At 38.5% G+C, this 14,290-nt stretch overlaps 1 protein-coding gene across 1 annotated transcript in view; it reads left to right on the top strand.

Moving 5' to 3' along the window:
- Positions 1–989: 989 nt before the first annotated feature.
- The window catches only part of RNF168 (ring finger protein 168), a 66,698-nt gene continuing 53,397 nt past the window's right edge, over positions 990–14,290 (top strand). Inside the window, exon 1 of the mRNA XM_037837628.1 lies at positions 990–1,324. Within this exon, the coding sequence (XP_037693556.1) occupies positions 1,024–1,324 (301 nt within the window). The 5' untranslated portion in view covers positions 990–1,023. The remainder of the gene's footprint in view (positions 1,325–14,290) is intronic.

Genomic DNA, 14,290 nt, shown 5'->3' with positions numbered 1-14,290 from the left:
GAACTTTCGGAAAACGACCTAAGGGGCTGTTATAAATTAACAGAAACAAACAAAAAAGTAGTTTCGGATTTTAATCTGTTTTGAGGTTTCCCTTTTTTGTGCCCAGAGACTAATCTTGCGACATTCCTGGGTTTACACAGCCTCTGATAGCAAAAAACGCAGGGGAAGGTCGAACGCCACCCAAGCCAAAGCGAGGAGCACCTCCAGCCCTCCGCTTCTCCCGGAAGCTGGAAAGCAGGCGGGATCTAGGGGAGGACCCTCTTCAGGGCCGGGGTCGGCGGCGCGCGAGGGACCCGGAAATCCTACCCCGCCGAACGTTAGATGGCTCTGCTCTTCGCGGGTTCTTTTGGTGGGAAGTGCCTTTTTGGCGGGCACTTATGACGTCAACAGCCATTGCCGGGACGCTGCGGCACCAGCACGACGAATGAGCATTTTCACTGGCAAAAGTGACGAAAGGGGCGGGACGCGAAGTGCCCAGAAACCGCGCGAGGTCCCCGAAAGTTGGAACGCCGATGATTTCCAGTCTGCTCCGCAAAAACGGAAAAACGGGAAGTTGTGCTCCGGTGGAAGCCCCGTTCTTGCCGGAGCCTGGTGTTTTGGTGCTTTGGCGGCCTCCGGTTTAGCTGCCGGACCTAAGGGGAGCATCCTCACCCGGATGCGTACCTCCCGCCGCGCCAGGAAAGCGGAGCCCACCGTGAGTCCTGCTACAACGGTTATGTTAAGGCCTCGAAGCAGCCAGGGTCTCCCCACGGAAACGTTCATTTGTTTTCTTATCCAACATTTGTCTTAAAAACGGACTCATCCACTGCATCCAGGACATTACTGTTTTTCTGACCTTCAGAGCGCCTTTTTGCTGCAAGACATGTTTGATGCTCCTAATCTGTGAATTCTGATATGCTGCTGGACAGAATACTGAAACACAAAACTGTAACACCCTGTTAATTTGCTTTCTCTGTAATTGGGCCGAAAATATCCTTTTTCTTTCAGGTGTTGATGTTGAATAGGCCTTATTAGCATATAAAAATGGCTGTGCCTAAAGACCCCATCCCTACCTTGTCGGAATGCCAGTGTCAGATCTGTGTGGAAATTCTAATCGAGCCCGTAACTCTCCCTTGTAACCACACGCTTTGTAATCCATGCTTTCAATCGACTGTTGAAAAGGCAAACTTATGCTGTCCCTTCTGTCGCCGCCGGGTCTCTTCTTGGACCCGGTACCACACCCGAAGAAATTCTCTAGTCAATTTGGAACTGTGGAAGATAATTCAAAAACACTACCCAAAAGAATGCAAGCTTAGAGCGTCGGGGCAAGAATCAGAGGAAATCGGTGAGTAAAACCCAGCCTGTTTATTTGTCTAAAAAAAATTACTTTAAAAACGGAATCACCACCACTCCAATTAAAACACACACACGAAACACTAGAATTTGGCCTAATTATTTATGGGAGTTTGTGCTTTTTACGGGCTACAAAATGTGGATTGAGATTAAGGCAAGATTTTGTTCATGGTTGTAATGCCCAAGCTGCCTGTGTCTCGAGTATTCAGTTGGTGGTGTGTTAAAAATGAAAATAGCCCCACAAGAATTGCCCGTTTAAAGCTTTCGTCATATAGAAAGTTACGTAAATGTACACTTATGAGCAGTAAACCACAGTACATCAACAGCAGTAGGAGTGGGAAACTGATGGATTTCTGTGTTAATACTTCTTTTACTTTCAATTTCTGTCTCTAATTTACTTGCCTATGCACTTCCATTCATTTAGTTCTTTATTCTCTTCTGTTAATCATGCACCAACCCTAAAGTAGCTAATCCTGTGTATTTCAGCCTTTTTATTCAAAGCCCTCAACAGTGTGGACCCAACAGCTATTCAGTATGCCCTGAACAACACTTGCCTTCAGCAGGTTACTTCTACTGATAGGATCAGAAAGAAGCCCAGCAGTTTGCTTCCTAGGCTTGCCTGTGGTGCCTGTTCGCTGGTGTACCTGACTTTTTATGCTGTGGATGTATATATACATTGCAAGTCGCTTGTAAAAATACTGCAAACTTGGTATTTAAACAATGGAAAATTATCTTGTAAAAGAACAGTCATTATCTGATTTACCTATTTTTATAGTTGGGTTTTTAGATTTGGATTTGTTTCTTGGTTTAGGAAGAAAAGGTATTTCCAATCTGGAAAGCTAGATTGAGATTTATTCATATGAAAAATGTTAGTTTCCAGATTCTAAAATCATCTGTATTTGCTTGCTGCAGATAAGATTGATTCAAGGATTGATTCTTCCAGGTTTGAGAGAGAGTTGGCCTGTAAATGGAAGCTAGTTTTTAAAATTCATTTTGCAAAATGATAATGTTGTGCTTTAACTTAGGAGTACATCATTAAGATGTGGGGAAGTTACACTACTTTTCACTACTTCTAAATCATGACATCCTTTGCTAAGAAATTTTAATTTACTGATGATCAAGAAATCCCGCATCCGAATATAAGTTGGAAAAATGCATTTCAAGACCAAAAAATGATATGGCAATTTGAACCATCCTCATTACTTAAAATAAAAAGTGTTTCATTTTGTTACATAATATAATATTGTTACATAAAGCCTGTTACATTAGAATAAGGATTCAGATGTTGATTCTATAATTTTCTCCTTTAAATGCTTTTATATTTCTCTATCTGTAATCTTATTTCACTATCTTTTTTCCTGTTATTTTAAAAGTTCTCTAATTTTAGTACTTGTCAGTATTTAAATTTGAGTGTCTGATATGTGTTAAGCACTGTACTGGTCTCTGTAACAGAAAAGCTTTGTCTTTTATTCCCACTGTAGAGGCTAAAACACATTTTTCTTCATATGAAATGTATTTTAGACCCTACAGAAATTGAGTACAAAACACATGGTGTATCTATACATTCACTTTTTTTTCCCAATTCAGTAGTTTCTGGTATATTAACAGCATTTTGGAATCATCAGCACAGCCAATTTGAGAACATTTTCATAACCCTATTAGCAGTACCCATTAGCAGTCACTCCCCATTTGCTCCCAAGTCTCCCAGCCTTAGTTAACTCAGTCTACTTCCTGTCTCTTTAGGTTTGCTTATAGGCAAATAAATGAACATTTCATATAAATGGAATCATACAATATGTAATCTTTTGTGTCTGGCTTCTTTCACTTAGCCAGAGTTACTTCACTTCAAGCTTCATCCATACTGAAGCATGAAATAGTACTTCATTCCTTTTTATGGCTGAATGATACTCCACTGTATGGATATACCATATTTTGTTTATTCATAAGCTGATGGACATTTAGGTTGTTACACTTTTTGGCTACTGTGAAAACTGATGTACAAGTATTTGAGTTCTTGTTCAGTTCTCTAGGAGTATAATTGCTGGATCGATGGTAATTCTACGTTTAACTTTTTGAGGACATGCCAAACCGTTTTCCATAGCCACTGCACTGTTTTGCCTTTCTATCAACAGTGTACAAAGGTTCCAACTTCTCCATATCCTTGCCAGAACTTATTTTCCTTTTTTTAATTATACACACTGGTAGGTGTGAAGTGGTGTCTCAGTATAGGTGTTGTTTTGGGTTGGCTTCCTAAAAGCTTGCCACTATTAGCATTTGTATACAAGTTTTTGTGTAGACAAATATTTTATTTCTCTTGGGTATATACCTAGGAGGGGAAATGCTGCGTCATGTGGTTAACTCTGTTTAACTTTGAAGAACTGCAAAACGGTTTTCCAGAAGCACTGTATGAGGGTTCCAATTTCTCCACCTCCTCACCAGCATTTGTTATTGCCTGTCGTTTTAATTATAGTTTTCCATTGTGTATTAAGTGGAATCTTGTTATGGTTTTGATTTGCATTTCCCTGATGGTTGATGCTGTTGAACATCCTATCATGCACTTATTGGCCATTTGTATATCTTTTTTGAAGAAATGTCTATCCAGGTCTTTCCCATTTTTTAATTTGGCATATTTGTCTTTTTATTGTGGAGTTGTAGTGACCCTGTGCATATTCTTGATACAAGTCCCTTTTCCATCCCTTATGATAACTCCCCTGTTATTGGCAAAATTTTTCTTCAGTTCAGTGAGCTGTCTTTTCACTTTCTTAATGATGTCTTTTGAAGCACAGGTTTTTAATTTGAACAATATCCAATATATCTATTTTTTTTTTAATTTTGTTGTTTATACTGTTGATATATCTAAGAAGGCTTTGCCTAACCAAGGGTCATGAAGATTTATGCCTATTTTGTGTCTGAGTTCTATAGTTTTAGCTCTACATTTAGATCTATGATCCAATTTGAATTAATATTTGTATATTGTATAAGGAAGGGGTCCAACTTCATTCGTTTGCAGATGGATATCAAGTTGTACCAGCACTATTTGTTGAGACTATTTTTCCCTATTGATTTCCACTCTTGTGAAAATGAATTGACCAAAGAATATTAGTTTATTTCTGGACTGTCAGTTCTGTTCTCATGTTAGTACCACACTGATTAGATTACTGTAGCTTTGTAGTATGTGTTGAAATCACAAAGTGTGCATCCTCCGCCTTTTTTTCAAGATTGTTTAGGCTATTGTGGGTCCCTTGAACTTCCATATAAATTTTAGGATCAACTTGTCAATTTCTGAAAAGAAGCCAGCTGAGATTTGGAAAAAAAATTTTTTTTTCTTTATTAGAGAAGCTGTGGGTTTAAAGAACAATCGTATAAAATGCAGGATTCCCATATACCACCCCACCACCAACACCTCACATTGGTGTGGAACATTTGTTTTAATAGATGATAGACATTTTAGTAATTGTACTATTAAAGTCCATTGTTTAACTTACAGCTTTCTGTTTCTGTAGTGTACTTACATGGATTAAAAAATAAATTTTTATTGTTATTACCATATATACAGTCTAACATTTCCCCTTTTAATCATATTCAGATATATATTTCATTGCTGGTAATTCCATTCACAATGTTGTGCTACCATAACCAGCATCCATTACCAAAACATTTCCATCATTCCGAATAGGAACCCTGTACATTTTAAGCCTTAACTGCCCATTCCCTATCCCCACCTCATCCCCGGTAACCTGTATTCTAGATTCGGACTCTATGAGTTTGCATATTCTAATTGTTTCAAATCAGTGAAATCATACAATATTTGTCCATTTTTGTCTGGCTTATTTCACTCATTATGATATCTTCAAGGTTCATCCATGTTGTCACATGTATCAAGACTTAATTTATTCTTACAACTGAATAATATTCCATTGTATGTATATACCACATTATATTTATCCATTCATTGGTTGATAGATACTTGGATTGCTTCCATCTTTTGACAATTGTGAGTAATGCCTCTATGAACATTGTTGTGCAAATATCTGCTTTCAGTTCTTTTGGGTATATCCCTAGTAGTGGGATTGCCAGATCATATGGTAGTTCTGTATTAGCTTTCTGAGGAATTGCCAAATTTTCTTCCACAACAGATGCATCATTTTACATTGCCACCAGCAATAAAATAAGTGTTCTTATTTCTCCGCATCCTTTCCCTGAGCTTGTTGTTTTCCATTTTTTTAAATAGCAGCCATTCTAATGGGTGTGAAATGGTATTTCATTGTGGTTTTGATTTGCATTTCCCTGATGGCTAATAATGTTGAGCATCTTTTCATGTTTTTTATGGCCATTTGTATATGTCCTTGGAGAGATGTCTGTTCAAGTCTGTTTCCCATTGTTAAATTGGGTTGTTTATATTTTTTTTGTTTGTTGAAGAATTTCTTTATATATTCTGGATATGAATCCTTTATTGGATATGTGGTTTCCAAATATTTTTTTCCTGCTGTGTAGGTTGCCATTTGACTTTCATGGTAGTCCTTTTTTTTTTTTTTAATGCAATTTCATTGAAATATAGTCACATACCATACAGTCATCCAAAATATACAACTGTTGTTCACAGCATCATCACATAGTTGTGCATTCATCACCACAATCACTTTTTGAATATTTTCATTACACCAAATAATAAAAATAAGAATAAAAATAAAAGTAAAATTTGGAAACCACGTATCAGATAAGGGTTTAATATCCCGAATATATAAAGCAATCCTACAACTCAACAACAGAAAGACAAACAACCCAATTAAAAAATGCACAAAAGACATGGACAGACACTTTTCCAAAGAGGAAATACAAATGGCTCAAAAACATATGAAAAAATGCTCAACTTCACTGGCTATTAGGGAAAAGCAAATCAAAACCACAATGAGATACCATCTCACACCTACCAGAATAGCCATTATCCGAAAAACAGAAAATTACAAGTGCTGGAGAGGATGTGGAGAAAGAGGCACACTTATTCATTGCTGGTGGGAATGTAGAATGGTGCAACCACTCTGGAAGACAGTGTGGTGGTTCCTCAGGAAGCTAAGTATAGATTTCCATATGATCCAGCTATTCCATTGCTAGATATATACTCAAAGGAACTGAAAGCTGAGATATAAACGGACATATGTAAACCGATGTTTATTGCAGCATTATTCACGATTGCCAAGAGATGGAAGCAGCCTAAATGTCCATCAGTGGATGAGTGGATAAACAAACTGTGGTATATACACACACTGGAATATTACGCAGCTGTAAGGCAGAACAAAGACATGGAACATATAATAACGTGGATGAACCTTGAGGACATTATGTTGAGTGAAGTTAGCTGGAAACAAAAGGACAAATACTGTACAGTCTCACTAACATGAAGTAACACTAATGAGCAAACTTTGAGAGTTAAAAGCTGATAACACAGGCTACCAGGAGATAGAAAGAGGGTAGAGATCAGGCATTTGATACTGAAGGACTACAGAAATGTTCAGCAGGATTGATTGTATAGATCCAGAAATAGATAGCATAATATTGTGTATTGGTAGCACAATATTGTAAGTACATGGAACAAAGTTGTCTGTGAGTAAAGCTGAAAGAGGTCGGATAGGGGAATGTATGACACCAGAGGTAAAGATAGATGATGAAGACTGGGACTGTATAACTTGGCAAAAATTGGAGTGGCCAATCACTGCTGCTAAATGTACAAATATAAAAATGTTCTCACATGTGGGAGAACAGATGAATGTCAACCATCCAGAGTGTTGAAAAACAGGGATGGTATTTAGGAAAAAACGTAATCAAAGCAACTGGGGTCTATGGTCAACAGTAACATTCCAGTATGCTTCCATTAAATGTAACAAAGGCAATATACCAAAGTTAAATGTGTATGAGAGGGGGCTATAAGGGAGGGAAATGGGATTCTTGATAGTGGTATTGTTTTTTGTCCTTACTATTGTATTGTATGACATTTTTATTTTTGTTATTCACCAAAAAAAACACTTTTTCATAATAATCAGTATGTTCAAGTGCTGACTGTGGTGATAAATGTACAACTATGTGATGATGCCGTGAACAACTGATTGTACACTGTGGATGGTTGTATATTATGTGAATATATCTCTGTAAGATTGTAGAAAAAAGTATAAATAGAGGTAAAAGTGTTGGAGAAAACATGGAGAGAGGGAAGTTGTACCTATTTACTGTTGATGAGGAGGCAGAATGGTGGAGCCTTTCTCGAGGTCATTGTGGTGGCTCCACACGAAGCCGAGTATGTGGGGCCACAGGGTCCTGCGACCTCATTGTGGGGTGTGTATTTGGAGGATCCGGGAACAGAGACTTGGGTGGACATTTGCACATTGGTGTTTGTGGAGTCAGTGTTCATGATTTGTAATGGGTGGAGGTGGCCTAAGGGTACACTGACTGAGGAACAGAATGGTGAACTGTGGTGTATGCATACAATGGAATATTGAGCAACTACAAGAAGGAGTGAAGCTGTGAGACACACAACGAGGAGAATGGATCCTGTAGACAGCATGTTGAGTGAAGTACACCAGAAACCAAGGCAAACACTATAATGCCTCACCAATATGCACTAACTAAAATGTGTAAACTCAGAATTAAATCTTAGAGCATAGCCTAACAGGGAAATGATTACTGTAACGGTCCCTAGATTGTAAGCTCTTACAGCAGTCAAATCTATTCCTGAATTGTAATGGCTATCTCCAAACTCTGAGATGTTGATCTCTTGGTGTATAACCTGATTGGTCTCTGGAACATTGGGTATCTGTGTGACACCTGAAACTCAGAGCTAGAGCTTGGCAGATATGAATATCAGTATTTATGCATACAGCAACTGTTAGAAAAAAAAAGCTGAAATAGAGCCCAGACTTCAATTAGAGATACGAATAAAGCAGATATGGTTAAGACTAGAACAAATCGGGCCAAAGGGTAAAGGTTGAAACTGACTGTGCTCAAACTTCAACTTCCGTGTGAGACCAAGGGAAGAGATGTTTATTTGGTATAGGATCTACGTTTTCTAAACAATATAACTTCTATAGTTAGTTTGTTCAAACACTACAGTTACATGGAACTTTGAATAGGAAGTGAACTATGGTAGGTCTGTATAGATGAGAATGAAATAGCAATACATCCTAAAGTAACTTGGGTGTAGAATAAAAATATATATTCAGGGCCCCCTGAAGTGTTGGGGGAGAATGCAGAGGTGTTGGACTTTCACCTGGATTGTTGCTGATGTTCTCACAAACATTGGGGACTGACGGCTTGATGTGCTGAGCCCTCTGTCTTTGGGCTGGCCCCTATGAAGCTTGTTGCAAGGAGAGGCTAACCCTGCTTATAATTGTGCCAAAGAGTCTACCCCTGAGTACCTTTTTGTTGTTCAGATGTGGCCCTCTCTCTCTAATTAAGCCACCTTGGCGGGTGATCTCGCTGCCTTCCCCCCTATGTGGGACCTGACTCCCAGGGTGTAAATCTCCCTGGCAATGCAGGATATGACTCCCAGGGAAGAATCTGGACCCGGCATTGTGGGATTGAGAACATCTTGACCAAAAAGGGGATGTGAAATGAAATGAAATAAAGCTTCACTGGCTGAGAGATTTCAAATGGAGTCAAGAGGTCACTGTGGTGGACATTCTTACACACTATATAGATAACACTTTTTAGGTTTTAATATATTGGAATAGCTAGAAGTAAATACCTGAAACTACCAAACTCCAACCCAGTAGCCTTGACTCTTGAAGACGATTGTATAACAATGTAGCTTACAAGAGTGACAATATAATTGTTAAAACCCTGTGGATCGCACTCCCTTTATCCAGCGTATGGATGGATGAGTAGAAAAATGGGGACAAAACCTAAATGCAAAATAGGGTGGGATGGCTGTGATCTGGGTATTCTTTTTTTTATTTTTATTTTTTATTCTTATTCTGATTCTTTCTGGTATAAGAAAAATGTTCAAAAATAGATTGGGGACAACCCTTTTTGGGTTCTAATGAATTGGGGTAGCTAGTGGTGGATACCTGAAACTATCAAACTACAACCCAGAACCCATGAATCTTTTTTAGTATTCATTTTATTGAGATATATTCACATACCATGCAGTCATACAAAACAAATCGTACATTCGATTGTTCACAGTACCATTACATAGTTGTACATTCATCACCAAAATCAATCCCTGACGTCTTCATTACCACACACACAAAAATAACAAGAATAATAATTAAAGTGAAAAAGAGCAATTAAAGTAAAAAAGAACACTGGGTGCCTTTGTCTTTTTGTTTGTTTGTTTGTTTCCTTCCCCTATTTTTCTACTCATCCATCCATAAACTAGACAAAGGGGAGTGTGGTCCTTATGGCTTTCCCAATCCCATTCTCACCCCTCATAAGCTACATTTTTATACAATCGTCTTCAAGATTCATGGGTTCTGGGTTGTAGTTTGATAGTTTCAGGTATCTGCCACCAGCTACCCCAGTTCATTAGAACCTAAAAAGGGTTGTCTGTATTGTGCGTAAGAGTGCCCACCAGAGTGACCTCTCGGCTCCTTTTGGAATCTCTCTGCCACTGAAGTTTATTTCATTTCCATTCACATCCCCCTTTTGGTCAAGAAGATGTTCTCCGTCCCACGATGCCAGGTCTACATTCCTCCCCGGGAGTCATATTCCACGTTGCCAGGGAGATTCACTTCCCTGGGTGTCTGATCCCACGTAGCGGGGAGGGCAGTGATTTCACCTTTCAAGTTGGCTTAGCTAGAGAGAGAGAGGGCCACATCTGAGCAACAAAGAGGCATTCGGGAGGAGGCTCTTAGGCACAATTATAGGGAGGCCTAGCCTCTCCTTTGCAGCAACAGTCTTCCCAAGGGCAAATCCTGTAGTAGAGGGCTCAACCCATCAGACCACCAGTCCCCATGTCTGTGGGCATGTTAGCAACCATTGCGGTGGGGCAGGCCAATACCCCTGCATTCTCCACCAACTCCTCAAGGGGGCTCTGCATATTTTTTTCCTTGTTTTTTTTTTTTTTTTTTTTTTAATCAACTGTATGAAAAATAAAAAAAATTAAAAAAAATTAAAAAAACATACAATAAAAGAACCTTTCAAAGAGACCATAACAAGGGAGTAAGAAAAGAACAACTAACCTAAGATAACTACTTTACTTCCAAAATGTTCCTACTCTACCCCAAAAAAGTAACCTAATATAGCAACATTTCTGTGAACTTCCAGAACCCAGGAATTTTGAAAACAATTGTATAAAAATGTAGCTTATGAGGGGTGACAATGTGATTGGGAAAGCCATATGGACCACACTCCCCTTTGTCTAGTTTATGGATGGATGAGTAGAAAAATGGGGGAAGGGAAAAAAACAAACAAACAAACAAAGGCACCCAGTGTTCTTTTTTACTTTAATTGCTGTTTTTCATTTTAATTACTATTCTTGTTATTTTTGTGTGTGTGGTAATGAAGGTGTCAGGGATTGATTTTGGTGATGAATGCACAACTATGTAATGGTACTGTGAACAATTGAATTATGATTTGTTTTGTATGACTGCATGGTATGTGAATATATCTCAATAAAATGAATTAAAAAAATAGATTGGGTTGATGAATGCACAAGTATAAGATGGTACTGTGAACAGTTGGTTGTATACCATGGATGATTGTATGGTATGTGAATATTTCTCAATAAAACTGAATTTAAAAAAATTAAAAAATAAAAGTAAAAAAGAACACCTAAAACATCCCATACCCTTCCTCCTTCCCTATTATTCATTTACTTTTGTCCCCATTTTTCTACTCATTTGTCCATACAAATGAGGGAGGAGCCATAAGGTTTTCATAATCACATGGTCACACCATATAAGCTATGTAGTTATATAATCGTCTTCAAGAATCAAGGCTACTGGGTTGCAGTTTAACAGTTTCAGGTTATTTTCCTCTAGCTAGTCTAATAAACTAAAAACTAAAAAGGGATGTCTATATAATATATAAGAATAACCTCCAGAATGAACTTTCGACTCCATTTGAAATCTCTCAGCTACTGAAACTTCATTTTGTTTCATTTCTCTTCCCCCATTTCATCCAGAAGGCTTTCTCAATCCTACAAAGCCGGGTCCAGGCTCATCCCCGGGAGTCATGTCCCACGTTGCTAGGGAGATTTATGCCCCTGGGGATCATGTCATACATAGAGGGGAGGGCAGTGAGTTTACCTGCTGAGTTGGCTGAGAGAGAGGCCACATCTGAACCAAAAGAGTTTCTGGGGGTGACTCTCAGGCACAATTATAAGTAGGCTTAGCCTTTCCTTTGCAGTAACAAGCTTCATAAGGGGAAGCCCCAAGATTGAGGGCTTGGCCTACTAAACTGATAGTTCCCAATATTTGTGAGAATATCAGGAATTCCCCAGTTGGGGAAGTTTAATATTTCCACACTTTTCCCCAGTCCCTCAAGGGACTTTTGCAAATACGTTTTATTCGCTACCCAAATTACTCTGGGATGTATTAGGGCTTCACACTAATCTGTACAAACCAACCAGATTTTACCCCTGCTTCAAGGTTCCCTGTAATTATGGTGTTTGAGTAAACTGACCATACAAGTTAAATTGTAGAGTGTGCTACAGAAAATACAGATTTTGTGCCAAATATCTTTTCCTTTTGTTCCACACGGAAGCCCAAGTTTTAAAACACAGTTAATATCATCCTCTACCCTTTAGTCTGATCTGCCCCAGTCTCAACCAAGTCCGTTTCTTTCATATTTCCAATTGAAGTCTGATCTCCTTTTCAGCCTTTTTAACAGTTACTGCATGGGGCAGTGCTGACACTCACAGCTGCTGAACTATGGCTCCACGTCCCAGGCCACACAGACAGGTGAAACTCCAGGGGCCGACCAGGTCACAGGCAAACAACCCAGCATCTCAGAATTTAGAAATAACTGGTACAATTCATGAATAGATGTGACTGCTGTAAGAGCTTACAGTCTAGGAACCTTTACATAAGCATTCTCCTGATAACCCATGCCCCCAGATACAATTCTGAGAGCTTGCACATTATTGTTAGTCCATATTAGTGAAGTTTTGTAATGTTTGTCTTTTCATTTCTCGTTTATTTCACTCAGCCTACTGTCTTCAAGGTAGTTTTGTCATGTTTGCCTTTTCTCGTTTATTTCACTCAGCCTACTGTCTTCAAGGTCCATTCACCTAGTTGCATACCTCACAACTTCTTTCCTTCTTGCCCCTGCTCAATATTCCATTGTGTGTATACACCACAGATTGCCATTCCATTCATCAGTCGATGTACCCTTAGGCTACCTCCATCCATTATGAATTGTCAATACTGCCGCCACAAACAGCAGTGTGCAAATGTCCACTTGTGTCCCTGCTCTCAGTTCCTCCAAGTATACAACCAGTAACAAGGTTGCAGGACCATATGGCAACCCCATACTTTGCTTCCTGTGGAATCACCACACTGACATCCAGATGGGCTGCGCTATTCTACTTCCACACCAACAGTGAATAGGTACATACCTCTCCACATTTTCTCCAGCACCTGTATCATTCGATTTATTTTTTTAAACAGTTTTATTCACACACCATATAATCCATCTTAAGTAAACAATCAGTTATTCCCAGTATAATCACATAGTTATGCATTTACCATGACAGTCTATATGAGAACATTTCCATTTCTTCTGTAATGAAAGAGGAAGAGGAAAAAAAGATAGAAGAAAAATAAAATAAAATACAATGAAAAGGTCATGTAACAACCAGAAGACCAAGAATCCCGTATCACTCCCTTATACCCCCCTCTTAAAGACATTTAGCTTATTTAGCTTTGGTATATTGCCTTTGTTACAATTAATGGAAGCATATTACAATGTTACTGTTAACTATAGGCTCTAGTTTGCATTGATTGTATTTTTTCCCTATACCATCCAGTTTTCAACGCCTACAATGTTGACGTTCATTTGTTCTCCCTCATGTAAAAACATTTTTAGATTAGTACACTTAATCATCATCACTGACCATGCTAGGCTTCACTAAGTTATGCAGTTCCAGTCTTCATCCTCTTTCTTTCTTTCTGGTATCATACATGTCCTTAGCCGTCCTTTTCACCCATAATACACTCATGTTTGTTCAGAGAACTTACAATATTTGTGTTACCATCACGCAGTATTGTGCTATTTCTGGATCTATACAATCAATCCTGTTGAAAATTCTGTACTCCTTCAGCATCAGATGCCTGATCTCTACCCTCTTTCTATCTCAGACCTGTGTTCTCTACTTCTAACTTTCAAGGTTCCACTCATTAATGTTAGTTCATATTAGTGAGACCATACAGTATTTGTCCTTTTTGTTTCTGACTAATTTCACTCAATGTAATGTCTACTGTCTACCATTTTCTCTTTTAGATTTTATGTCACATATTATTTTATTTTTATTTTTTCTTTCTCTCTGTTTTTACCCTTACTGATAGTCTTCATTTCTACACTCTTTTTCCAGACCTCTCTCTCCTGTCTTTCCTCTCTGTCTGTAGCGCTCCCTTTAGTATTTCTTGTAGAGCAGTTATGTTGTTCACAAACTCTCGGTGTCTGTTTGTCTGAAAATATTTTAAACTCTCCCTCATTTTTGAAGGATGGTTTTGCCGGATATAGAATACTTGTTTGGCAAGTTTTCTCGTTCAGTATCTTAAATATATCATACCGCTGCCTTTTCTCTTCCATGGTTTCTGCTGAGAAATCTGCATATGGTCTTATTGAGCTTCCCTTGTATGTGATGGATCACTTTTCTCTTGCTGCTTTCAAAATTCTCTCTTTGTCTTTGACATTTCATAATCTGATTATTAAGTGTCTTGGAGTCAGTCTACTCAGATCTATTCTGTTTAGGTTATGCTGTGCTTCTTGGATCTGAAATTTTGTGTCTTGCATAAGAGAT

This window comes from Choloepus didactylus, chromosome 1 (assembly GCF_015220235.1).
Source record: "Choloepus didactylus isolate mChoDid1 chromosome 1, mChoDid1.pri, whole genome shotgun sequence".
NCBI lineage: Eukaryota > Metazoa > Chordata > Mammalia > Pilosa > Megalonychidae > Choloepus > Choloepus didactylus.
This window is presented reverse-complemented; position numbering and strand designations above follow the sequence as displayed.